This window comes from Balaenoptera borealis (assembly GCF_965194805.1).
Source record: "Balaenoptera borealis genome assembly, chromosome: 5".
In the NCBI taxonomy this organism is placed as follows: domain Eukaryota; kingdom Metazoa; phylum Chordata; class Mammalia; order Artiodactyla; family Balaenopteridae; genus Balaenoptera; species Balaenoptera borealis.
Genome location: NC_138862.1, coordinates 39,984,102 through 40,006,966, shown reverse-complemented (window position 1 = coordinate 40,006,966; position 22,865 = coordinate 39,984,102). Strand labels below are relative to the sequence as shown.

The 22,865-nt window shown below is 40.2% G+C and overlaps 2 protein-coding genes across 5 annotated transcripts in view; one reads left to right on the top strand and one right to left on the bottom strand.

Moving 5' to 3' along the window:
- Positions 1 to 10,856: 10,856 nt before the first annotated feature.
- LOC309629017 (uncharacterized protein) lies at positions 10,857 to 22,283 on the bottom strand (the record flags this gene model as incomplete). Its single annotated transcript, XM_082392585.1, has 3 exons — positions 10,857 to 15,952; positions 16,342 to 17,477; positions 22,247 to 22,283. The coding sequence occupies 3 exons, from the start codon at positions 22,281 to 22,283 to the stop codon at positions 15,923 to 15,925; spliced, it is 1,203 nt and encodes a 400-aa protein (XP_082248711.1). The 3' UTR covers positions 10,857 to 15,922.
- VGLL3 (vestigial like family member 3) overlaps positions 16,819 to 22,865 on the top strand; it is a 47,806-nt gene continuing 41,759 nt past the window's right edge. The window contains exon 1 of one of the 4 annotated variants that reach the window (XM_082392445.1): positions 16,819 to 17,349. In XM_082392445.1, coding sequence (XP_082248571.1) covers positions 17,224 to 17,349 — 126 coding nt within the window. In that variant the 5' untranslated portion in view covers positions 16,819 to 17,223. Of the gene's footprint in view, positions 17,350 to 17,437; positions 17,687 to 22,865 lie in introns of those variants that run through there. The other 3 variants (XM_082392447.1, XM_082392444.1, XM_082392446.1) reach the window with 3 other exon arrangements.

The window sequence follows — 22,865 nt, the reverse complement described above, 5'->3', positions numbered from 1 at the left end:
TTTTCCTTAAATACAAAGCCTCTTTTGTCCTTATTAAGCAAAAATTACGTATAAAAATCATGATTTGCCCTCAGTGTCCCAGGTTTACACCTCTTGTCCAAGGGAGAGTGCAGCCTACAGCGTCCCTTTGTGCCCAGTGTTTGTGGGAAGTGGTGGGACACAGCGTTTCCTCTCTGCCTTCTCTCTTCTGAATGATAGCAACATGGGACTTTGGCTTCATTTACCCTAAAATACTTAAATAAAATTAGAAAACAAATGTATTAAAAATGAGAAACAAATTCAAACCAGATTATGCTGGCTGCTGTGATTTATTAGTCCATTTGGTCTTTGTCTGTGGGTTATTAGCCCAGTGGGTTAGAACACAGTGCTAATGATGCCAAGATCAAGGCTTTAGTCCCTCCTGGCCTATTTAGCTTTGTTCCATTCCAAGGACAGAACTGCACCCATACCAGGCCAGACTTCATGTGAATATATTCCACTTGTCAGAGGCTGACAGAGAGAATGTAGTTAGATTAGCCCAGATCAGCCATTACTACCAGGAAAGCTAGCAAAGCAACAAACAACCAACTCAAAGTACACATTGAACTAATGGTTTGTCATTATCTTCCATGAGAACAAATGATCCTATTTCTTGGTGAAATACATACTCTGTGCTGATTTGTTGATGCAGGCTAAAAGTGTCTTGGTATCTCTTCATCTCATCTCACTGTTTCCCAACTTGGATTCCTTTATTATTAAATCTCTATAAAATATATAAATAAGGAGTACTATAAAATCTTACAATTCCAGCCAAAATTACTAGAGGAGAAAAAATTCAACAAACTCTACAGAGAGAGCATGCTGACTGTTTCAGGAACATATTCTAATAGTAAACAGAGGTACTAAGAGAGAGTTGTGATGAACCTCCAATGGGTGAGAAATTGGTGAAGCAGGTGATGCTATTTGCTGTATGTCTCTGCTGGGTCCACTGGAGATACTTAAAGTCTCACTTTTTATTAAACAAACCAAACTAGGAGGATTAAGAATAGCCTCCTTATTAAATTGTAAATAGATGAAACTTCATCCTCGGAGTCTTTACATGAGATCTTCAACTTGTAATGAGCACCATGTGCTCTGACCTAAACACATCATAAGAGAAGTAAATAAGACAGAGAAGTGGCACGTTACTAGATGTTGAAAATCATCAGGAAAAAAAATAGCGTCTTGAATCAGAGTACAAATAATATCTCTGTAAAAAACCCTGCCTAAGAAATTCTTGCATGAATGTTTTTAAAACATTCTGCAGGGAGAACATGCTGACTCTTATAAGCTTAGCCATTAAGCCTCACCAGGCTGAAGAGAATAGAATAATGCAAAACACAACAGGCATGTGCCATGCACAGCTCTCACGTGTTGTATGCCCTAGATTGTCCTTGAATTCACAGGACTGGATGTTTGGCTTGTGCGTTTTTAGAACAGAACTCTTAAAAAGACCCCCAAATTATGTTTTTTTTAAAGTATTTAGTTATTCTATGATAGGTCTTGTTCCATATACAGTATGAAGTTTGTCTGTTTCACAACTTGCTGAGGGAGGTTTGTGATAGGGAAATAAACTAACATTTTGAAGTTCAGCACGGGTCAGGTTCTCCCCTATGAGCTTTACGTATATTATTTATTAATCCTCACAGAAGCCTTCTAAATATAACTATCTCCACTTAGACATGAGAACACTGAAGTTCAGAGTTTTGTCTGGAGCTAAGGTTTGTGCTCTTTTCATTCTTCATGCGAGTATCTGAAGGACCCTTTTGACTCTGATTTTACTAGTCAGCCCACAGCACAGCCAGCCCCTGCCCTCTTGGTAAAGAGCTCGACCACCTGGTAACTTCCCTCATCACTGCCCTCTACATGGCTTGCTGTCCTGTCCACCTGCCTACTCTGGCCACTCTTCCCTATTCCATTCAAAGTCTCTGTTTCCTGAAACTAAGGCCACATTTCTGGTAATATCAAAAGCTATTCAAATTTTTTTCTCCAGTTTTATTGAAATATAATTGACATAAAACTGTATAAGTTTTGAGAAAAAGGAACCCTCCTACACTGTTGGTGGGAATGTAAATTAGTGCAGCCACTGTGGAGAACATGATGGATGTTCCTTAAAAAAATAAAAATAGATTCTGCAATCCCACTCCTGGGCATATATCCAGAGAAAACGCTAATCTGAAAGGATACACGCACACCAATGTTCATAGCAGCACTATTTGCAGTAGCCAAGATGTGGTAGCAACCTAAGTGTCTATTGACAGATGAATACATAAAAAATGATGTGGTATATATACACAATGGAATATTATGAAGCCATAAAAAAGAAGGAAATAATGCCATTTGCAGCCACATGGATAGACCTAGAGATAGTCATATTAAGCGAAGTCAGACAGAAAAAGACAAATATCATATGATATCACTCATATGTGAAAAATAGACTCAAAGACATAGAAACAAAGTTATGTTTACCAAAGGGGAGGGTGGGAGGAATAAATTAGGAGTTTGGGATTAAAATATACACACTACTATATATAAAATTAGATAACCAACAAAAAGGACCTACTGTATAGCACAGGGAACCATACTCAGTGTTTTGTAATGAATGTAAAAAAAGAATATATATATATATATATATATATATATATATAACTGAATCACTTTACTGTATACCTGAAATGAACACAACATTGTAAATGAACTATACTTCAATTTAAAAAATGATTAAAAAACTGTATAAGTTTAAAGTGTACACCATAATGATATGACTTACGTAGAGCATGAAATGATGACCACGGTAGGTTTAGTGAACATACATGATCTCATATAGGTACAGCATTAAAGAAATTGAAAAAAAATGCTTTCCTTGTGATGAGACCTCTTAGGATTTCCTATCTTAACAACTTTCATAGATAATGTACAGCAGTGTCAATCATCTTTATCATGTTGTACATTACATTGCTAGTACTTAATTATCTTATAACTGGAAGTTTGTACCTTTTGACCACCTTCATCTAATCCCACCTACCACAACCCCTGCCTCTGGTAACCACAAATCTGATGCTATTCAATTTTTAATAGATTATGAAAGGAACCTAATAGAAGAGAAAAAATTAAACATAAAAGTACTTTTGAGAAAAAACTTCTCAATTCTACCCAAAGAGAAAATTTTGAAGCTACTTCTGTAATCCCTAGCAATCAGTTTTTCCACTGAACTTGAGAACTTTCAGGAGCTCCCTATCCACTTCTTTCCAAACTAGTTCTTAAAGCCAGAAACTCAGGCTCAGCAGGAAATTTTAATTAAATTGACCCACTAGACAAATAATTGATCTAAGAAATTTTTATGAGGCTTATCAATTCCTTGGTGAAACTATCTTTTTAACTCTTTCACACAAACACATGAAGTTAAATATATACATAGGCCATTTCGTTAGACTTAGTGCTCATTAATTATTATATAATATATGGTATAATAATAATTTTTTCAAAAATACAAGTGTTTTGGAATCAGACCTGGGGTCAAATCCTGGCTCAGCCACTCACCAGCTAGGTGATCTTTAAAATATTTAATTTCTCTGACCTTTAGCTTTTTCATATCTAAAATGGTAATACCAACTACTTCATGGGATTATTGTGAAAATTAAATGAGTGAGAGAAAAGGAATCAGTGTAAATGCCTGGTCCATTGCAGATGCTCATAAAATGTGAGTTCCCTTTATCATGGTCTTGCCCATGAAAACAGAAAAATCATAAACACCTGATCCGTATAAACCTCCTTCATCATTCTTCATCCTCTCATAAGACACATGTTTTAAATCACCTAACAAGTCTATAACCTACATTTTGGGTGGTGAAACATCTACCTTTAAACAAAGCCTATCCCTACAACTGTGACCATGTTGAACCCAAAAGGAAATTATCCTTTAATGAAGCATAAATCATTACTTCATTGAATGAGTATGAATAAAACATATATACTTTATCCCTTCATGGATCATAATGAGGAGACAGGAAAAAAAGGTTAAGAAAAAGCCTATATTTCAAAATAGGATAAATACTAGGAAGGGGGTGTGAGCAGGATGTTATTGAGAGAGTAGTGGGGGCAGAATGGGGGTGTACTTTAAATTTGAAAGTGTCTTTGGGGAAGCATGTTTAAGCTAAGTCCTAAGATAGTAAGTAGGCCAAGTAGTGGGAAGAGTTTTCCAAGTAAATAGTGCATGCAAAGACTGAGGAAGAGGGTTCATTGGACTGAAGCAAGTGGGTGGATGACATGTGCTGGAACAAATTTGCAGAGTGGCCAGGAGAAAATGGATAGGAGGCTGTGGAGGTAAGCTGGCAGAGGCAGAGAGAGAAGAGAAACAGAGAGAAAGAGAGAAAGAGAAAGAGAGGGGAAGAGAGGATTTATGATAAAGCAGCATTATCCTCACCAGTGAGTTAAAACTTAGTAGAACTAGCCCAGAGTTAAGAGTAAGGTGGGAGACATGAATCTATTATTCCTTGAGTCTAAATCCCCACATGGCTCTCTTACATTATGCATATATCTTGCCAATTTGAGTATGATTTTAGCATTTGAAGATTAGTGTATTTCAAAAAAAAGATATGGCTCCTAAACATAGACCAATTTTTCACCTGGTTGTCAACCCAAGAAAAGGCAGTCTTTTCGATGCTGGAGGTTAAATTGTCTGTGTCGCACTTACTGAGACACAGTATATGTGATCCAGTTCATTGTGGGGCTTTGACGAAATTGTCAATAATAATTTGGACCATGCATGGTTTCATTTGCTTTATTTATTAACTTTAGAACCTCATATAAGATATATCTCCAATCTGTGAGTCTTGGGCTCTGGGCTGGATGCTAATTTTTGTAAGTTACTTGCATATAGAAGTGATGTGAAGATGGATGAGATCTCTTTGGATGAGAGGATAGAGTAAGATGAGAAAAAGGCCCAGGAAGAGACTAAGAAGCTCTATATTCAGAGTTTAAGTAGAGGGGGATTTGATAAAGGAAACTGAGAAAGAGTAGCCAAAATGTAAGGAGACAGATTAGCAAAGAGGGACGTCATGATAGGATGTCAAGAGAAGAGGCAATTTGAAGGAGGGATTGACCCGCAGTGTCCGAATTTACAAAGCATCAGTTAGGATGAAGTTGAAGACAAACTTTGAACTTGTTAACATGACCATTACTGCTGACCTTAATAAATTTTGGTGGGGTGATGAGGCAGCAATCTGATTGCATATGGGTGGAAGAGTGAATAGAAAAGTAGAAAGTGGAGAAAGTGGTTTTGTGGGATTTGAGAATGGTGGAGAAGACAGGAGACAGTAGTCACAAGAGGATGTGGGTAAGCATGCCAGAGGAACACAGTAAAGTTGCTGGGCATTGAGGAGGGCCCATTGAAGGCAGGTGATCCTAAGTGACAACTGCAAAAAGTGGTTTTATTGCTTTGCATGTGAGTTTTGACCTTCTGTTTCTCCGTGTATTCCATTAGTATTATTAGAACCACTCTTAGATCCAGGCAGCCAGAGTCCCTCCCTGGCCCCTGAGCTTTAGAGAACCTCTCACTGGTTCTCCTCCTATTGTGCCTCTCCTCCGAGGAATCTGTAGGGCAAAGGGGGACATGCTCACCCAAGTCCTCCCTTCTAGCACCCGCTCCCCCACTAAATTGTTGATTAGTTTCCTATTGCTGCTATAACAAATCACCACAAACTCAATGACTTAAAGCAATGCAAATTTATTATCTTACACTTTTGGAGGTCTGAAGTCCAAAATGGTGTTGTTGGCCGGGCTGCATTCCTTCTGGAGGCTCTAGGCGAGCCCACTGCATGCGCTTTCTAGCTTGTAGAGGCTGCCTGTACTTCTTGGCTTGTGGTTCCTTTCCATCTTCCAAGTCAGTGATGGCTGGAGAATCGTTTTCACTTCACATCAATATGACACTGACTCGGGGGATTAACCAAGATGGCAGAGTAGAAGGACGTGCTCTCACTCCCTCTTGCAAGAGCACCAGAATCACAACTGGCTGCTGTACAATCATCGACAGGAAGACACTGGACTTCACCAAGGAGGATACCCCACGTCCAAGGACAGAGGAGAAGCCACAGTGAGACGGTAGGAGGGGCACAATCAGAGTAAAATCAAATACCATAACTGCTGGGTGGGTGACTCACAGACTGGCAAACACTTATACCACAGAAGTCCACTCACTGGAGTGAAGGTTCTGAGCCCCACGTCAGGCTTCCCAACCTGGGGGTCCGGCAACGAGAGGAGGAATTCCTAGAGAATCAGACTTTGAAGGCTAGTGGGAATTGATTGCAGGACTTTGACAGGACTGGGGGAAACAGAGACACCACTCTTGGAGGGCACACACAAAGTAGTGTGCGCATCGGGACCCAGGGGAAGGAGCAGTGACCCTGGGGGAGACTGAACCAGACCTATCTGCTGGTGTTGGGGGGTCTCCTGCAGAGGTGGAGGGTGGCTCTGTTTCACCGTGGGGACAAGGACACTGGCAGCGGAGGTTCTGGGAAGTGCTCCTTGGCGTGAGCCCTCCCACAGTCTGCCATTAACCCCACCAAAGAGCCCAGGTAGGCTCCAGTGTTGGGTTGCCTCAGGCAAAACAACCAACAGGGAGGGCACCCAGCCCCACCCATCAACAGTCAAGTGGATTAAAGTTTTACAGAGCTCTGACCACCACAGCAACAGTCAGCTCTACCCACCACCAGAGCCTCCCATCAAGCCTCTTAGATAGCCTCAAGCACCAGAGGGCAGAGAGCAGAAGCAAGAAAAACTACAATCCTGCAGCCTGTGGACCAAAAACCACAGTTACAGAAAGATAGACAAGATGAAAAGGCAGAGGGCTATATACCAGATGAAGGAACAAGAAAAAAACCCAGAAAAACAACTAAATGAAGTGGAGATAGGCAACCTTCCAGAAAAAGAATTCAGAATAATGATAGTGAAGATGATCCAGGACCTTGGAATAAGAATAGAGGCAAAGATTGAGAAGATGCAAGAAATGCTTAACAAAGACCTAGAAGAATTAAAGAACAAACAAACAGAGATGACCAATACAATAACTGAAATGAAAACTACACTAGAAGGAATCAATAGCAGAATAACTGAGGCAGAAGAATGGATAAGTGACCTGGAAGACAGAATGGTGGAATTCACTGCTGCGGAACAGACTAAAGAAAAAAGAATGAAAAGAAATGAAGACAGCCTAAGAGACCTCTGGGGCAACATTAAACGCAATAACATTCGCATTATAGGGGTACCAGAAGGAGAAGAGAGAGAGAAAGGACCAGAGAAAATATTTGAAGAGATTATAGTAGAAAACTTCCCTAACATGGGAAAGGAATTAGCCACCCAAGTCCAGGAAACGCAGAGAGTCCCATACAGGATAAACCCAAGGAGAAACATGCCGAGACACATAGTAATCAAAGTGGCAAAAATTAAAGACAAAGAAAAATTATTGAAAGCAGCAAGGGAAAAATGACAAATAACATACAAGGGAACTCCCATAAGGTTAACAGCTGATTTCTAAGCAGAAACTCTACAAGCCAGAAGGGAGTTGCATGATATACTTAAAATGATGAAAGGGAAGAACCTACAACCAAGATTACTCTACCCGGCAAGGATCTGATTTAGATTTGATGGAGAAATCAAAAGCTTTACAGACAAGCAAAAGCTAAGAGAATTCCGCACCACCAAACCAGCTCTACAACAAATACTAAAGGAACTTCTCTAAGTGGGAAACACAAGAGAAGAAAAGGACCTACAAAAACAAACCCAAAACAATTAAGAAAATGGTCATAGGAACATACATATTGATAATTACCTTAAACGTGTATGGATTAAATGCTTCAACCAAAAGACACAGGCTTGCTGAATGGATACAAAAACAAGGCCTATATATATGCTGTCTACAAGAGACCCACTTTAGACCTAGGGACACATACAGACTGAAAGTGAGGGGATGGAAAAAGATATTCCATGCAAATGCAAAGCAAAAGAAAGCTGGAGTAGCTATACTCATATCAGATAAAATAGACTTTAAAATAAAGAATGTTACAAGAGACAAGGAAGGACACTACATAATGATCAAGGGATCAATCCAAGAAGAAGATATAACAATTATAAATATATATGCACCCAACATAGGAGCACCTCAATACATAAGGCAACTGCTAACAACTATAAAAGAGGAAATTGACAGTAACACAATAATAGTGGGGGACTTTAACACCTCACTTGAACCAATGGACAGATCATCCAAAATGAAAATAAATAAGGAAACAGAAGCTTTAAATGACACAATAGACCAGATAGATTTAATTGATATTTATAGGACATTCCATCCAAAAACAGCAGATTACACGTTCTTCTCAAGTGCACACGGAACATTCTCCAGGATAGATCACATCTGGGGTCACAAATCAAGCCTCAGTAAATTTAAGAAAATTGAAATCATATCAAGCATCTTTTCTGACCACAACGCTATGAGATTAGAAATGAATTACAGGGAAAAAAACGTAAAAAAGACAAACACATGGAGGCTAAACAATACGTTACTAAATAACCAAGAGATCACTGAAGAAATCAAAGAGGAAATCAAAAAATACCTAGAGACAAATGACAATGAAAACATGACGACCCAAAACCTATGGGATGCAGCAAAAGCAGTTCTAAGAGGGAAGTTTATAGCTATACAAGCCTACCTCAAGAAACAAGAAAAATCTCAAGTAAACAATCTAACCTTACACCTAAAGAAACTAGAGAAAGAAGAACAAACAAAACCCAAAGTTAGCAGAAGGAAAGAAATCATAAAGATCAGAGCGGAAATAAATGAAATAGAAACAAAGAAAACAATAGCAAAGATCAATAAAACTAAAAGCTGGTTCTTTGAGAAGATAAACAAAATTGATAAGCCATTAGCCAGACTCATCAAGAAAAAGAGGGAGAGGACTCAAATCAATAAAATCAGAAATGAAAAAGAAGAAGTTACAACAGACACTGCAGAAATACAAAGCATCCTAAGAGACTACTACAAGCAACTTTATGCCAATAAAATGGACAACCTGGAAGAAATGGACAAATTCTTAGAAAGGTATAACCTTCCAAGACTGAACCAGGAAGAAACAGAAAATATGAACAGACCAATCACAAGTAATGAAATTGAAACTGTGATTAAAAATCTTGCAACAAGCAAAAGTCCAGGACCAGATGGCTTCACAGGTGAATTCTATCAAACATTTAGAGAAGAGCTAACACCTATCCTTCTCAACCTCTTCCAAAAAATTGCAGAGGAAGGAACACTCCCAAACTCATTCTATGAGGCCACCATCACCCTGATACCAAAACCAGACAAAGACACTACAAAAAAAGAAAATTACAGACCAATATCACTGATGAATATAGATGCAAAAATCCTCAACAGAATACTAGCAAACAGAATCCAACAACACATTAAAAGGATCATACACCATGATCAAGTGGGATTTATCCCAGGGATGCAAGGATTCTTCAATATACGCAAATCAATCAATGTGATACACCATATTAACAAATTGAAGAATAAAAACCATATGATCATCTCAATAGATGCAGAAAAAGTTTTTGACAAAATTCAACACCTATTTATGATAAAAACTGTCCAGAAAGTGGGCATAGAGGGAACCTACCTCAACATAATAAAGACCATATATGACAAACCCACAGCAAACATCATTCTCAATGGTGAAAAGCTGAAAGCATTTCCTCTAAGATCAGGAACAAGACAAGGATGTCCACTCTCACCACTATTATTCAACATAGTTCTGGAAGTCCTAGCCACGGTAATCAGAGAAGAAAAAGAAATAAAAGGAATACAAATTGGAAAAGAAGAAGTAAAACTGTCACTGTTTGCAGATGACATGATACTATACATAGAGAATCCTAAGACTGCCACCAGAAAACTGCTAGAGCTAATTAATGAATATGGTAAAGTTGCAGGATACAAAATTAATGCACAGAAATCTCTTGCATTCCTATACACTAATGATGAAAATTCTGAAAGAGAAATTATGGAAACACTCCCATTTACCATTGCAACAAAAAGAATAAAATACCTAGGAATAAACCTACCTAGGGAGACAAAAGACCTGTATGCAGAAAACTATAAGACACTGATGAAAGAAATTAAAGAGGATACCAACAGATGGAGAGATATACCATGTTCTTGGATTGGAAGAATCAACATTGTGAAAATGACTGTACTACCCAAAGCAATCTACAGATTCAATGCAATCCCTATCAAATTAGCAATGGCATTTTTTACAGAGCTAGAACAAATCATCTTAAAATTTGTATGGAGACACAAAAGACCCCGAATAGCCAAAACAGTCTTGAGGGAAAAAAACGGAGCTGGAGGAATCAGACTCCCTGACTTCAGACTATACTACAAAGCTACAGTAATCAAGACAATATGGTACTGGCACAAAAAGAGAAATATGGATCAATGGAACAAGATAGAAAGCCCAGAGATAAACCCACGCACCTATGGTCAACTAATCTATGACAAAGGAGGCAAAGATAGACAATGGAGAAAAGACAGTCTCTTCAATAAGTGGTGCTGGGAAAACTGGACAGCTACATGTAAAAGAATGAAATTAGAATACTCCCTAACACCATACACAAAAATAAACTCAAAATGGATTAGAGACCTAAATGTAAGACTGGACACTATAAAACTGTTAGAGGAAAACATAGGAAGAACACTCTTTGACACAAATCACAGCAAGATCTTTTTTGATCCACCTCCTAGAGTAATGGAAATAAAAACAAAAATAAACAAATGGGACCTACTGAAACTTGAAAGCTTTTGCACAGCAAAGGAAACCATAAACAAGACGAAAAGACAACCCTCAGAATGGGAGAAAATATTTGCAAATGAATCAACGGACAAAGGATTAATCTCCAAAATATATAAACAGCTCATTCAGCTCAATATTAAAGAAACAAACACCCCAATCCAAAAATGGGCAGAAGACCTAAATAGACATTTCTCCAAAGAAGACATACAGGCAGCCACGAAGCACATGAAAAGATGCTCAACATCACTAATTATTAGAGAAATGCAAATCAAAACTACAATGAGGTATCACCTCACACCAGTTAGAATGGGCATCATGAGAAAATCTACAAACAACAAATGCAGGAGAGGGTGTGGAGAAAAGGGAACCGTCTTGCACTGTTGGTGGGAATGTAAATTGATACAGCCACTATGGAGAACAATATGGAGGTTCCTTAAAAAACTAAAAATAGAATTACCATATGACCCAGCAATCCCACTACTGGGCATATACCCAGAGAAAACCGTAATTCAAAAAGACACATGAACCCGAATGTTCATTGCAGCACTATTTACAATAGCCAGGTCATGGAAGCAACCTAAATGCCCATCAACAGACGAATGGATAAAGAAGAAGTGGTACATATATACAATGGAATATTACTCAGCCATAAAAAGGAACGAAATTGAGTCATTTGTTGAGACGTGGATGGATCTAGAGACTGTCATACAGAGTGAAGTAAGTCAGAAAGAGAAAAACAAATATCGTATATTAACGCATGTATGTGGAACCTAGAAAAATGGTACAGATGAGCCGGTTTGCAGGGCAGAAGTTGAGACACAGATGTAGAGAACGGACATATGGACACCAAGGGGGGAAAACTGCGTTGGGGTGGGGATGGTGGTGTGCTGAATTGGGCGATTGGGATTGACATGTATACACTGATGTGTATAAAATTGATGCCTAATAAGAACCTGCAGTATAAAAAAACAAACAAACAAAACAACTAATATTAAACTTTCCTTGGGTTATGTGTATGGAAATATGTTAATATAAATGTTTCAGACATTACATGAAATTTCTAAAAATCTTATACGTTCTGGTATAATGTTATAAGTCATAATCCTAGTTATTACTTTAAAATGTATATCTCAGCAATAACTAATTTTCTTGTCAACTGCATTATGATGAACTTTCATCAAATCTTTAACTGTGGTCATTTTTAAGTCTTTTGTCATTTACAGACAGTTCTGGGTGTACTCTGATGCTTTTGCAAATATGTTCCTATAAAAGGGTTTCATCTTCAAAAAATTCATGGAAAAGACTCTGACAAGTACAGGTTTCTGGTAACTGACTGTACTGCTGAACTGAATGAATAAGCATTTTCAGAACTCTAATGAAAAACTGATGAACTCGTAAAAGTGCTAACAAAAGATCAAGATGAAAAAAATAATTAATTACATGGGACTGAGTGAACTGATGAGGATGAGTATAATTTTTGTGACTTTCTGTCTGAATTAAAAAAAAAAAAATCCCACAGGACTCAGAGGCAAAGAATATACAAATAAATTTTCACTGCAAAGTAAAGGAACTGTTACAGTGGAGGATTACTGAACTGAATGTCAATATTATGACATAGTATGAGTGTGTTTCATGTTTGGTAATTGCAATCATTGTTGCTTTTGTTGTGGTCATCCATGTACAGTGCTTGGTGTCAGTCTATCTCTTGTAAAAATAAAATACAGTGTGTGTGTGTGTGTGTGTGTGTGTGTGTGTGTGAAAAAAAAAATATATGACACTGACTCGTCTGCTTCCTGTCTCCCCTCTTAAAAGGACCCTTGCGATTATATACACTGGGCTCACCCAGATAATCTGGGATAATTTTTCTATCTTAAAATCTACTCATTAGTAGCCTTAATTCCGTCTGCAATTTTAACTCTCTTTTGCTATATGATAAACATATTCATAGGCGTTATTCTGCCTAGAACAACCACGTTTATGTCCTCAAGCCCTGGGAATTTTCTGAGCGGATGAACCAAGTCCACTTGCTCAGAGCGGTAATTCCTAGAGCAGGCTGCGTTATCAGTGGGCCAGAGTGCTGGCCAAGAATCAGCTGTTTGGTGGCCTGGGAAGAGAGTTTGGATACACATGCTGAGATGTCCAGCACAGGCACTGCAGGTCCCATGTGTTCTCTTACACTGAGACCCTAAGTTAAAGACAAGCCTGGTTGTCATCTCTCAAAAACAAAAAGCTGCCCCCCTCTTTGCCCTATCTTACTCCAAGAAATATTGGGAAAATCTACTTCAAGTTACCCCTCCAAATAAAACTGGTCTGGGGAGTTCACCCCACTAAATTCCAGCTGGAAAATTTGGAAATATTCTGGGAAAGTTGGTGGGTGGGACCAAAAATATAATGACTGTAAACTCCTGACTCAGAAGAGTTGGGAACATTTAAGGTCATCTAAGTATTCTATTAAAACTACGGTGGCTGGGATAGAAAAGAGTAGGAGGGTAAACACTGGATGGGTAGGCTTGAGTTCCACATCACTCAACCAGAAGATCAGTGGTGGACACAGAGAAGAAAAAGAAGGTAAATGAGTACTTTTTGAGGAACTTGAGCTCAGAAGTGCAAATTATCAAGTTCCATCCCATCGCTGAGTTATTCCAAGTAATTGTGACACCCACCTCTGCGTGACAGATATGAAAATGAGTACACCAGTGGTTAGATCAAATTCTCTGGTGTGGGTGACTCACTATTGTCAAATGTAATCTGCCTACATTTCCCCTCACTCCTTTTCCACAACTCAAGGTTCACCAAAGGATAATCTCATCTAAAACCTCTTCTTATATGCATAAATGGATATGCACAAATAGGTACATGTATGCACACACACATATAATGTATGCATGCATGTAGATATACATATGTGTTTGTTTATAAATATTACTGTGGGTGATAAAGAACTGAACTAAGAGTCCAGAGACCTGGACACTTTGGTTTTAGTTCTGCCTCCATTTCCCTAGGAGATTTTAATCTGACCACTTGTTTGCTTATCTTTGAAAGAAGATGTTTTAGACTAGGTGATCTTTTTGATTCTTTTCTATTCTAAAACCCTAAACATCTACCTGGGGGAAGTAAGGCACATCTGTTTTCCTATCAGAACTCCAAATTAGCTCTCCTTAACAGGAATGATCCTACTTTTTATTAATGAGCAAACAAAGACTCCACCCTTTGATGGGTTATTTTCTCCTTCTGTTCTGTCTATGCTTCTTCTAGATTCTAATTCTGTCTGGGCAGAATTTATCTTAATTTTCTCATTTTCTTCCATCGCTGCAATATGGAAATGAAGGGAGGTATGAAAACAAAGATATTGCATTATAGAAAGATTTTGCCAAATACCTCCAGACTTTTGAGTCCATGACTTACTAGGATCTGAGAACTACATCTTTGTCATACAGTAAATATTTGCAGCATACTAGATAGAGGCTCTATGGGGCACAGGGAAGATACAGAAATTGGGGTACAAACATGTTGGATCTAGTTCTGCCTTTATTTTCTAAGTCAACAAATAATAGCCTGAACACCTTTTAAATGTTAGATGTACAAGATATAAATGGTCTCAGCAATTGTCTAGTGGAGGAGACATATTGAGCACATAATTGTACAAAAAAATAATCAGTTACAGATAAATTATCTGAAGATAAAGTTAGTGGTGTTAAGCGACCACGCTTCTTCCTAGAAAGGGAGGTCTCAATTCAAATGGCTGAATGGACAGTTGCAGGAGATGGTGACATAGGTAGGGGCCAAAATTTGAATGTTAAAGAGTTGGGACTGTGGACTTTGGGGAGCTGCTGGGAAATTTTTTTTAAAAGAGGGTCAAGCATCATTACTTTGTTGGATTTGCAGTGGCTGGGATGGAAAAGAATGGGAGGACAAATCATGAAAAATGGATGAGAAGAGGGTTGAACTTGGGGTCTGGAAATCAGGTAGGTGCCTCTTGTGGGATTCTGGGTGAGAGGAGCTGAGTGAACTAAGGATCATAGCAGCAGAGATAAAGAGATGAGTGGAGAGAGCCAGTAGAAAGGTAAAAGTGTGTATGAAATGGACTCCAAAACCAGATGTGGGGACTGTGATGTTGGATGATTCCCAGATTTCCGGCTCAGCAACTAGGGTGGGAGTTTCAACACCTGAAATGGGGATTAAAAGAGGAGGGTCGGGTTGGGGCTATGGGGAAAATATTAGTGCTATTACGACTGAGGTTCCTACGGAACATCTACGTGGAGCCATCCAGACAGAAACTGAGTAGATGAACCTGGAACACAGAAGATGGGTATGACCAGTGGTTGTCAACTTGTGAAAAGGCAGTATTAAACATTTTAAATAAATTTGTATGTCTGTTACTGATTGGAATACTCCATTACAAAGAGTACAAAGTCTAAACTGTGAAAGCTCTTAATATATTTTTAATTTTCAGTGGATGAAAGAATGAGTGAGTGAATAGGAGCTGCTGTGAGTAGCCAAGAGTTCCTATCCAATTACTATAGTTTGTATATTTGAGTGTATGAGTGAGGGCATGTGTGAGTGTATATGCATTTATATATTTGTGTGTTTGTGTAGTTATACATAGCCACATACACATTCATATAAAGGTTAACAATACAAACAATATATTAGTACTGTACATCTGCATTAGTCTGCTAGGGCCGCCATAACAAAATACCACAGGCTGGGTGGCTTAAACACAGAAATTATTTTGTCACAGTTTTGGAGGCTAAAAATCCAAGATCAAAGTACCCTCAGAGTTAATTTCTGGTGAGGCCTCTCTTCCTGGCTTGTAGACTGAGGCTTCTCACTGGGTGTCACAAGGCTTTTCCTCTGTGCCAAAGCAGGCAGATCTGTGGCATCTCTTCCTCTTCTTATAAAGACACCAGTCCTAGATTAGGGCCCCATCTTTATGACCTCATTTAACCTTAATTACCTCCTGATAGGTTTTGTCTCCAAATACAGTCTCATTGGGGGTTTGGCTTCAACACGTGAATTTTAGGGGGACACAAGTCTGTCCATAACAACATCAGGACATTTAACATCTAGATTAACTTCTCCTCAAAGGATAGTCTCTGTGAAAACGAAAGAGATTGTTCTGTGTCATATATAGGGAGAGAGATACACTTGGTCAGAGAGTTTGCTTATTTATAAAATAAGTATAAATATTTTCTACTTTACCTGATTATACTGAAATACAATTACATTCCTAAGAACAAACTTTTCATTTCCGAGAGGATTGTAAACCACGTGCAAATCAACCTTTAAATAATAGCTGGATGGGTTTAATCGACTGTCACTGTCTGTTGCTCTATGGAAACCAGGCTGAAAAAGCCAGAAGAGGCTGACGTCCCGCAAGGAGGTCATACCATGAAGGTGTTAACTTAAAGCGGAGATTGCTTACGGAAAACCGCGTCGCATTCTTGGCACGTGCGCGCTCGCCATGAAGTTAACTTTCACTTACGGTTATATTAAATGTAGGAGCCAATTCCAGCTCATTTTGCGCCTGCTCTGTTTTACCTCCTAGTGCACTTGGCCTTCCTTTAGCCTTGGCCTCCAGTTTGGTGTTCCTTGTAAAAGCTCCTTGGGGCTGGGAAGCCCTCGCCCCGGCGCCTAGGTGACAGGAGATGGGGTGGGAACCCGCGGAGCTTTCAGGGCGTGGAACCTCTCGCATACCATTCCTTCCCTCCCACCACCACCCCGCTGCCGGGAGGCGGAGAGAGCTTGCAACTTCGCTCCAATCCGCGGCCGGCCCTCCCCGGGGTCCCCCTGCTGGGCGACCGGCCCGCCACCGACCGAGTTGGAGGAACTTCGCGGAGCTCCGCGTCAGAGCTGGGAGAGGCGAGGTGCTCCCCCTCCTCCCCTGTCGGCCCCCTCCCTCTGCTCCCGCCTCCCGGTCCTCGCCCAGCCGGGAGCGCCGGTGATAGGACGAGCCCCGGGCGTGCATTGTGTATATGCAAACCAGAGCCCGGTTCCCCAGGTCTGCCCGACCCCGGCCGGGGCTGCGGCTGCGGCTGGCGCTGCCGTGGGCGCCGCTGCCCTCGCCCGAGCCCCGCACTGCCATGCTCCTGCCGCGCGGCGGGCCAATGCGTCCCCGAGTCGCTATATAAGCGCAGGCCAGGGGACACCCGGAGGGGCTGAAGATGAGGGTGCCCGCGCATGGGCCCCCGCCGATTGCCAACCCCTCCCGAGCCCGCGCCCCGCGCGGAGCCCACGGCCGCCGAGGACCCGCCTTCGCCACAGTAGCAGCTGGGGCTGCGACAGAGGCGGCAGCTGCGGCGGCGCCCGTCGCGCGAGCGCGTAGAGCAGCGGCCGCAGCTCCGGGGCCGCCGCTGCCCCGGCTGCCATGAGTTGTGCGGAGGTGATGTATCACCCCCAGCCGTATGGAGCGCCCCAGTATCTGCCCAACCCCGTGGCAGCTGCAACCTGCCCCACAGCCTATTACCACCCGGCGCCCCAACCTGGCCAGCAGGTGAGTCACCGACCGGGCAGCCTGCCGGGGGCGGGGGCGAGGGGCAGCGAGAGTATCGGTCTGGGGCTCCCAAGACGTCCCTCTGGGACGGGTGGCGCGGAGGATGCTCTGAGACTTGCGGGAGCGCCCTTGAACAGAAAGCCATCAAAAGAGAAGAGACGAGGCTTCGGGAAGGACGAGCTGCCAGGTGGACGGGTGGGGATTCCAAGTGAGGCATTACCTGGCTGGGGGCTTCAGTGAGCTCTTGTCACCGGCTCAGAAGCTGTTCCTCGTAGCCACCCTAGCTCTTAGGGCTCAGTTCTCTGAAGCTCACCAAGGGCATCTGTCTTAGGAGTATGTGAGTAAACTTCCTTTAAACCAAATATTTTGTTTCCTTTGAAACGGTGGAGTGTTTCAGGGTTTTCTTGATTAAGAGGATGAAATGTGTCACTGACATAGGGGAGGCCACCTGGACAGTGGGCCCATGGAATGACTTTTCTGGATCTTTTATGGTGGAACATGGGTCTAGTGTAATATCTGTCAAATGTTACTAGAAGTTCTCTGCAAAGTCTGTCATCTTCCATACTTAGGTGACAGGGATTGTTCCCCAAATTCCTCATTCATTTTTAATTCCATCAAAGCACAGAGATGTTATGGTTCAGTCTGTTGGACAGAAGAACCCTTTCCTTTCCTTTCCCAGCTAAGAGGTAACCTTGGATCACTGGATGCTGGGTCTCCACCATGCCAAGAGTGACTGAATGCTGTTGCATAAAAAGGATTCAGGAACTAGGGAGATGATAAAGTTCCTTTAGAAGGGAGAGTAGGGTTCTGGGGAATTAAGCACTAGGTACCCCTGGACGCTCCTCCCTGTTCGCCCGCAGTGTGTCAAGGCTTAGTTAGCGCTACATAAAACACATATGTGAGCATGTGGCCAGGGGCTGTACCAAAATAGGGTCCTGAGACTCTGGGAATTAGGGTGGGTTGATATGGTGAGACTTAAAAAAATATACATACTCTGAGGTAGAGACACCTATCAGGGATCTAGATATGGTTCCGAAACTAACATCCACAGAATTTATTGATTGACTTTTTTTTTTTTTTTTTAGTTTCTTAAAAAACATATATTTTATTGTGGTCTTCAGGGTTTGGCCCTTTAATTAATCTGGCCATTTAATTTATTTCCTCTACCGCTGTCTCTTTACTAGATTTACTGTGCTACTCTTTGGAAAGAAATGATAACTTCTGTTTAGAATTTAAGGACTGAAATTCAGCTGATTCTGGAAGAGTACATACTCTAGATTTATCTGCTGAACAATATGACCCTAACCAGGACAACTAGGGCAAATGAGGAAGGAGCCTCACTTTCTAGCTATCCTTTTTTTTTTTTTTTTTTTTTCCTTCGTCATCTTAAGCATTTCAAAGCAAGATTACTTTTAGGGAGGGGAATGGGAAAACTTTTTGTAATTTGTGATCAAGGGTGACAGGTTAAAACATTTTGGTTGTGCTCTTTTTCTTTGGCTTTAATGTAAAAGATATAAGTAATGGAGGAAACCATTTAAGTCCAAGTCAGGCAAGTGATGCAAAGAGACGCTGGATATCCATTTTCTGTGTGTTATGAACACTGTGTCCCAGATCAACCACCCTTTTCTTCTTTACTTTCTTCCATCTGAGAGACTGTAGAGGCCTTCAATTATCAATTGGAATGTGGACGAGCAACAGCCTCAAACTTTACTAAACATTCAGAAAGGTATTTTTCCCCTTCAAAAATAACTTTAGCAGAATAGTTGTGAATAAGGTTTTATTTTCCAGAGTTGTGAAAATAGTTCCATTAAAATACGACTCTCTAGTGGGGGTTAGAATTGGCATACTTTTTTGAGCTAGAAAATAAAATTCGGTATCAGAAAAATTATAAATAACTAATCATGAAATTTAGCTTTCAATAAAAAAATAACTCCAATACCTTACCTAACTTTTGCAGTTGCCCCGAAACTCAGTTCTCAAATCGTATTCTTTTGCTAAGACCGTCAACAAACCAAAAAATGAGCTTTCTTTTTCACCTGAATTGTCCACCTCGATGAGTGGCACATACTAGTAAATAGTGATCAATTTCTGCTATCCTTTGAGCTTCTGTAGATATTGTTTAAGTAGATGTTAGGCTGAGTTGAACTTAAGAACTTAGTTGAAAAGTGTGCTTGAAATTTTCATGTTGCTTTTACTACACTGGCTTGTTCGAGATTACTTTTTTTGTCAGGTAAAGCAACTATTTGACTATATAACTGGCTAGCAAAATAAAAAGACAGTAGTGTAACTACTGTTCTTTTACTGTCAGGGGTTTATTTTGATGACCTATATTTTCTGCTGGAAAACAGAGTAAATCAGGAAATTCTTATCAGGCTGACAGCATTTTTAGACTATGTGGTGCGTGGGTGAAGTGGGACTAATATTGACTTGGCCCCAACGTAGTCATCTGAGAATACATATTTTGGTTGTTTTTGCATTCCATAAGGTTTTATCATTATTATCCATGAAGATTGTTTTCTCCGTACGTGGGAAGTGACCCCTAATAGCATCTTGCCTGGGAGACAAAAACAAGGGCTACGAGTCCTACTGTACTTGAAAAATTGACTTGTTGAGGACAGGAAAAGTGACAGAGTTACAAAGTTTAATGGTCATTTAGAAAATGTTAGAAAAGAGAGCATTAAAGTTTTGTATCACTTCTGTATTTTCAGTTATTGTAGTGTATCTTTGAACTGATTTTTTTCCTCAAGTCCATATAGCTCTATAGTCCTTGTAAATTATTATCTCATAGTGGTTTATTATGATAGATTTTAAACATAGGTATATTTTCCTCTTAATGCGTGATTATATAGCAGAAGTTCTTTTTTACATAGTAGAACTTAATGCTCCAGGCACATGTATTCGCAGCTTTCCACCTAAAAGTACAATGTAATTTTGTGTAATTACAAGTGTAAAGGGCACTTGGAATTTTGTTTCATTTTTTAATTGAATCATAGGTGGGTAATAGGTTAGTACCTTAAACACAGTGAACTGCGTATACATCAGGCTGCATTGCAGTGTGTTACTTAAGCATACAGTAGGCTAAGTGAATCAAAGTAAAATGTAAATATACCTAAAGAGTCAGTTTTATAGTCCCTGACGTTAATTCCTAGAAATTGTGTGGCCGTGCATAAATCTAACAGTGTGCTTTATAGAGCCAGGATTTGCTAAGGAATGCTAAGGTCTCTGGTCCCTGTGCCCACCATCTCTTCATTGCTTGAATGCATCAGTCCCTACCAACTCCTCAGGAGAACTCTCGACTTAGTCTCTCAGCACGTGCTCCAAAGGCATGATGACACTGCAGAACGTGTACAGAAAGGAATGCGTTTGTATCCCAACAGTGACAGTAGGAAAAAAGAGAAAACAATTTCAAAATATGTGTCAGGAAAAATTGAGGGAAACAATCATAAATTCCCTTCATACCCCATAGATTCCTCATCTTAAATGCAGACGATCTGTCGTCTAAAATCTCCCTCCCCCCATATTTTCATAATGTTAACATTAGGGAGATACTTAAAGCAAAGCTTTCAGAACTGGGTGAGTTCATAGGTGAGGTGGTGAAAGCAGAGGAGAACAATCGCCCATTCTCTAATTGTGCATAGGGGTTTTTAACAATCGCACTTTGGGCTTCATATAAGTTAGAGCATATTGACGCTGCTCTCTTAAAGGGTGACAGCTGGGTGAATATGCATGCCTGCTTTCACTTACGAGAATTAAAAGTCTTGGGAGGCAGAACTCCAGTTCTAAGTTTGTAAGGAGTTTTTCAAACTCTTTCTCTGGACTCTGCCACCTTGGTTAGGTCATAAAATCTGAGATTCTGTTTGTTAGGAAAAAAACCCTGGGAAAACATACTTCAACCCCTCCTTTTACAGATGGGGAAATGCATGCTTATAGGGCTGAAATGCCTGGCTAAAGATTTCAAAGCTAATTGGTGACAAAATTAAGACCACCGGATCCCCTGCTCCCCAGCAGAGCATCTTTCCACCATACCATGCCGTCTCCCAAGATTTTTTTTTTTGCTATTGCACAATAGGCTTATTTTTGTCTTTAGTGCTCCAAATCAACTTTTTGATAAAGAAGATTAATATGCAGTAGATTCTTTGGCCTTGGAGCTTGAAATTCTTTCCAAGTCCTTGGTAGTGTACGTTTTTAGTTTAGGCATTCCAAAGTTGTTTTGCAAGCATTTGTATTATGCTAATGACTTTTGCTATCCGTGTTGCATCCTTTGCTGATGAAGCAGAATATCCACTTAGCAAATGAACATGTATTTATTTGAAAATAATATGCAGGAAGTGGTATTAACAGTCAGCTTTAAGTGCCTCATATATCATTGTTGTTCCAACATAAGTTTAGATTTATTAAGAGGAAAGCATACAATTACATTCTAAATAGTTTCAATACACAGTCCACTTATTTAAGTTGGAGGATATAATTTTCTTGCAACTGTAAGCAAGGACTTAAGTAGATTTATAAGAATTCATACAGGACTTCTTTGAGAGCAAACAGCCCCTCTGATTCCAAACTACACAAAGTAACTTGACTGTAGAGACTTAGAAGCTTCAAGTGCCCCAGAGCTTTATGCTCCCAATAACTTTCCAGCCAGAAAATTCAAAGCTAGAAGGAAAATTAAACTTTGAAATAACTAAACTGAACTGTTGTCTCTGGCAGTCAACCAGAGTGGAGATTACAATACGGATAGTAAGGGCAGGCTTGAAATCCATAAAATCATGTGCAGTGAGGCTGCTTTCACCAGAAAAACCAAATGCCGGGACAAGGCAGCACTCTGTGGAAATTTAAGTGAAGGATATTTTCATTCAACGCAAGGAAGTCCTACTTCACTTAGCGCTTGGTAAAGTCTCACATCTCACAGAGTTGGAGATGACGGGGACATGACCCATAACAGCGGAAATGAGGGGGATCAGTGGGTAGAACGATCCTGCACGGTGCTTCCTTGGACAACTACGGAAGAGATGCTGTGTTGACCCGGTTGGGCAGTGTGTACATTTCTGCCTTGTGTTTTTCTGTGCAAAGGGGATTGTCAATAAGACTAAAAATATTATGCGCAAGATGCCTAAGGCAGATTCTAAAGCGAACTCGAGAGTTAAGTGACTGCCATTCTAAAACCCGGCCACTTAACTTGAATCCCATTCCCATCGGCCCTATTTCCAACTGGCTTTAAAAAGAAATCTCAAAACTGATACATCTAGTAACACATAACAATTTAAGGTATTGTCTCTAGAAAAACATTTTCATTCAACAAACAAAAACTCTCCAATACTTGAATTTCAGACTCTGGCAGAGATAGTGGAGGAAATAATTTTGGTCAAAACTTTGCACTGACTCTTTTAAAAAGCACCTCTTTCAGCAGCTGGTTTTCTGCTTTAACTATTCATTTAGGAAGACCCTAATAGTGACTTGAACCATTAGACCCAAACGTCTGTTGCTAGAAGCAAGTCATGAATGCCATATTTATAGATATT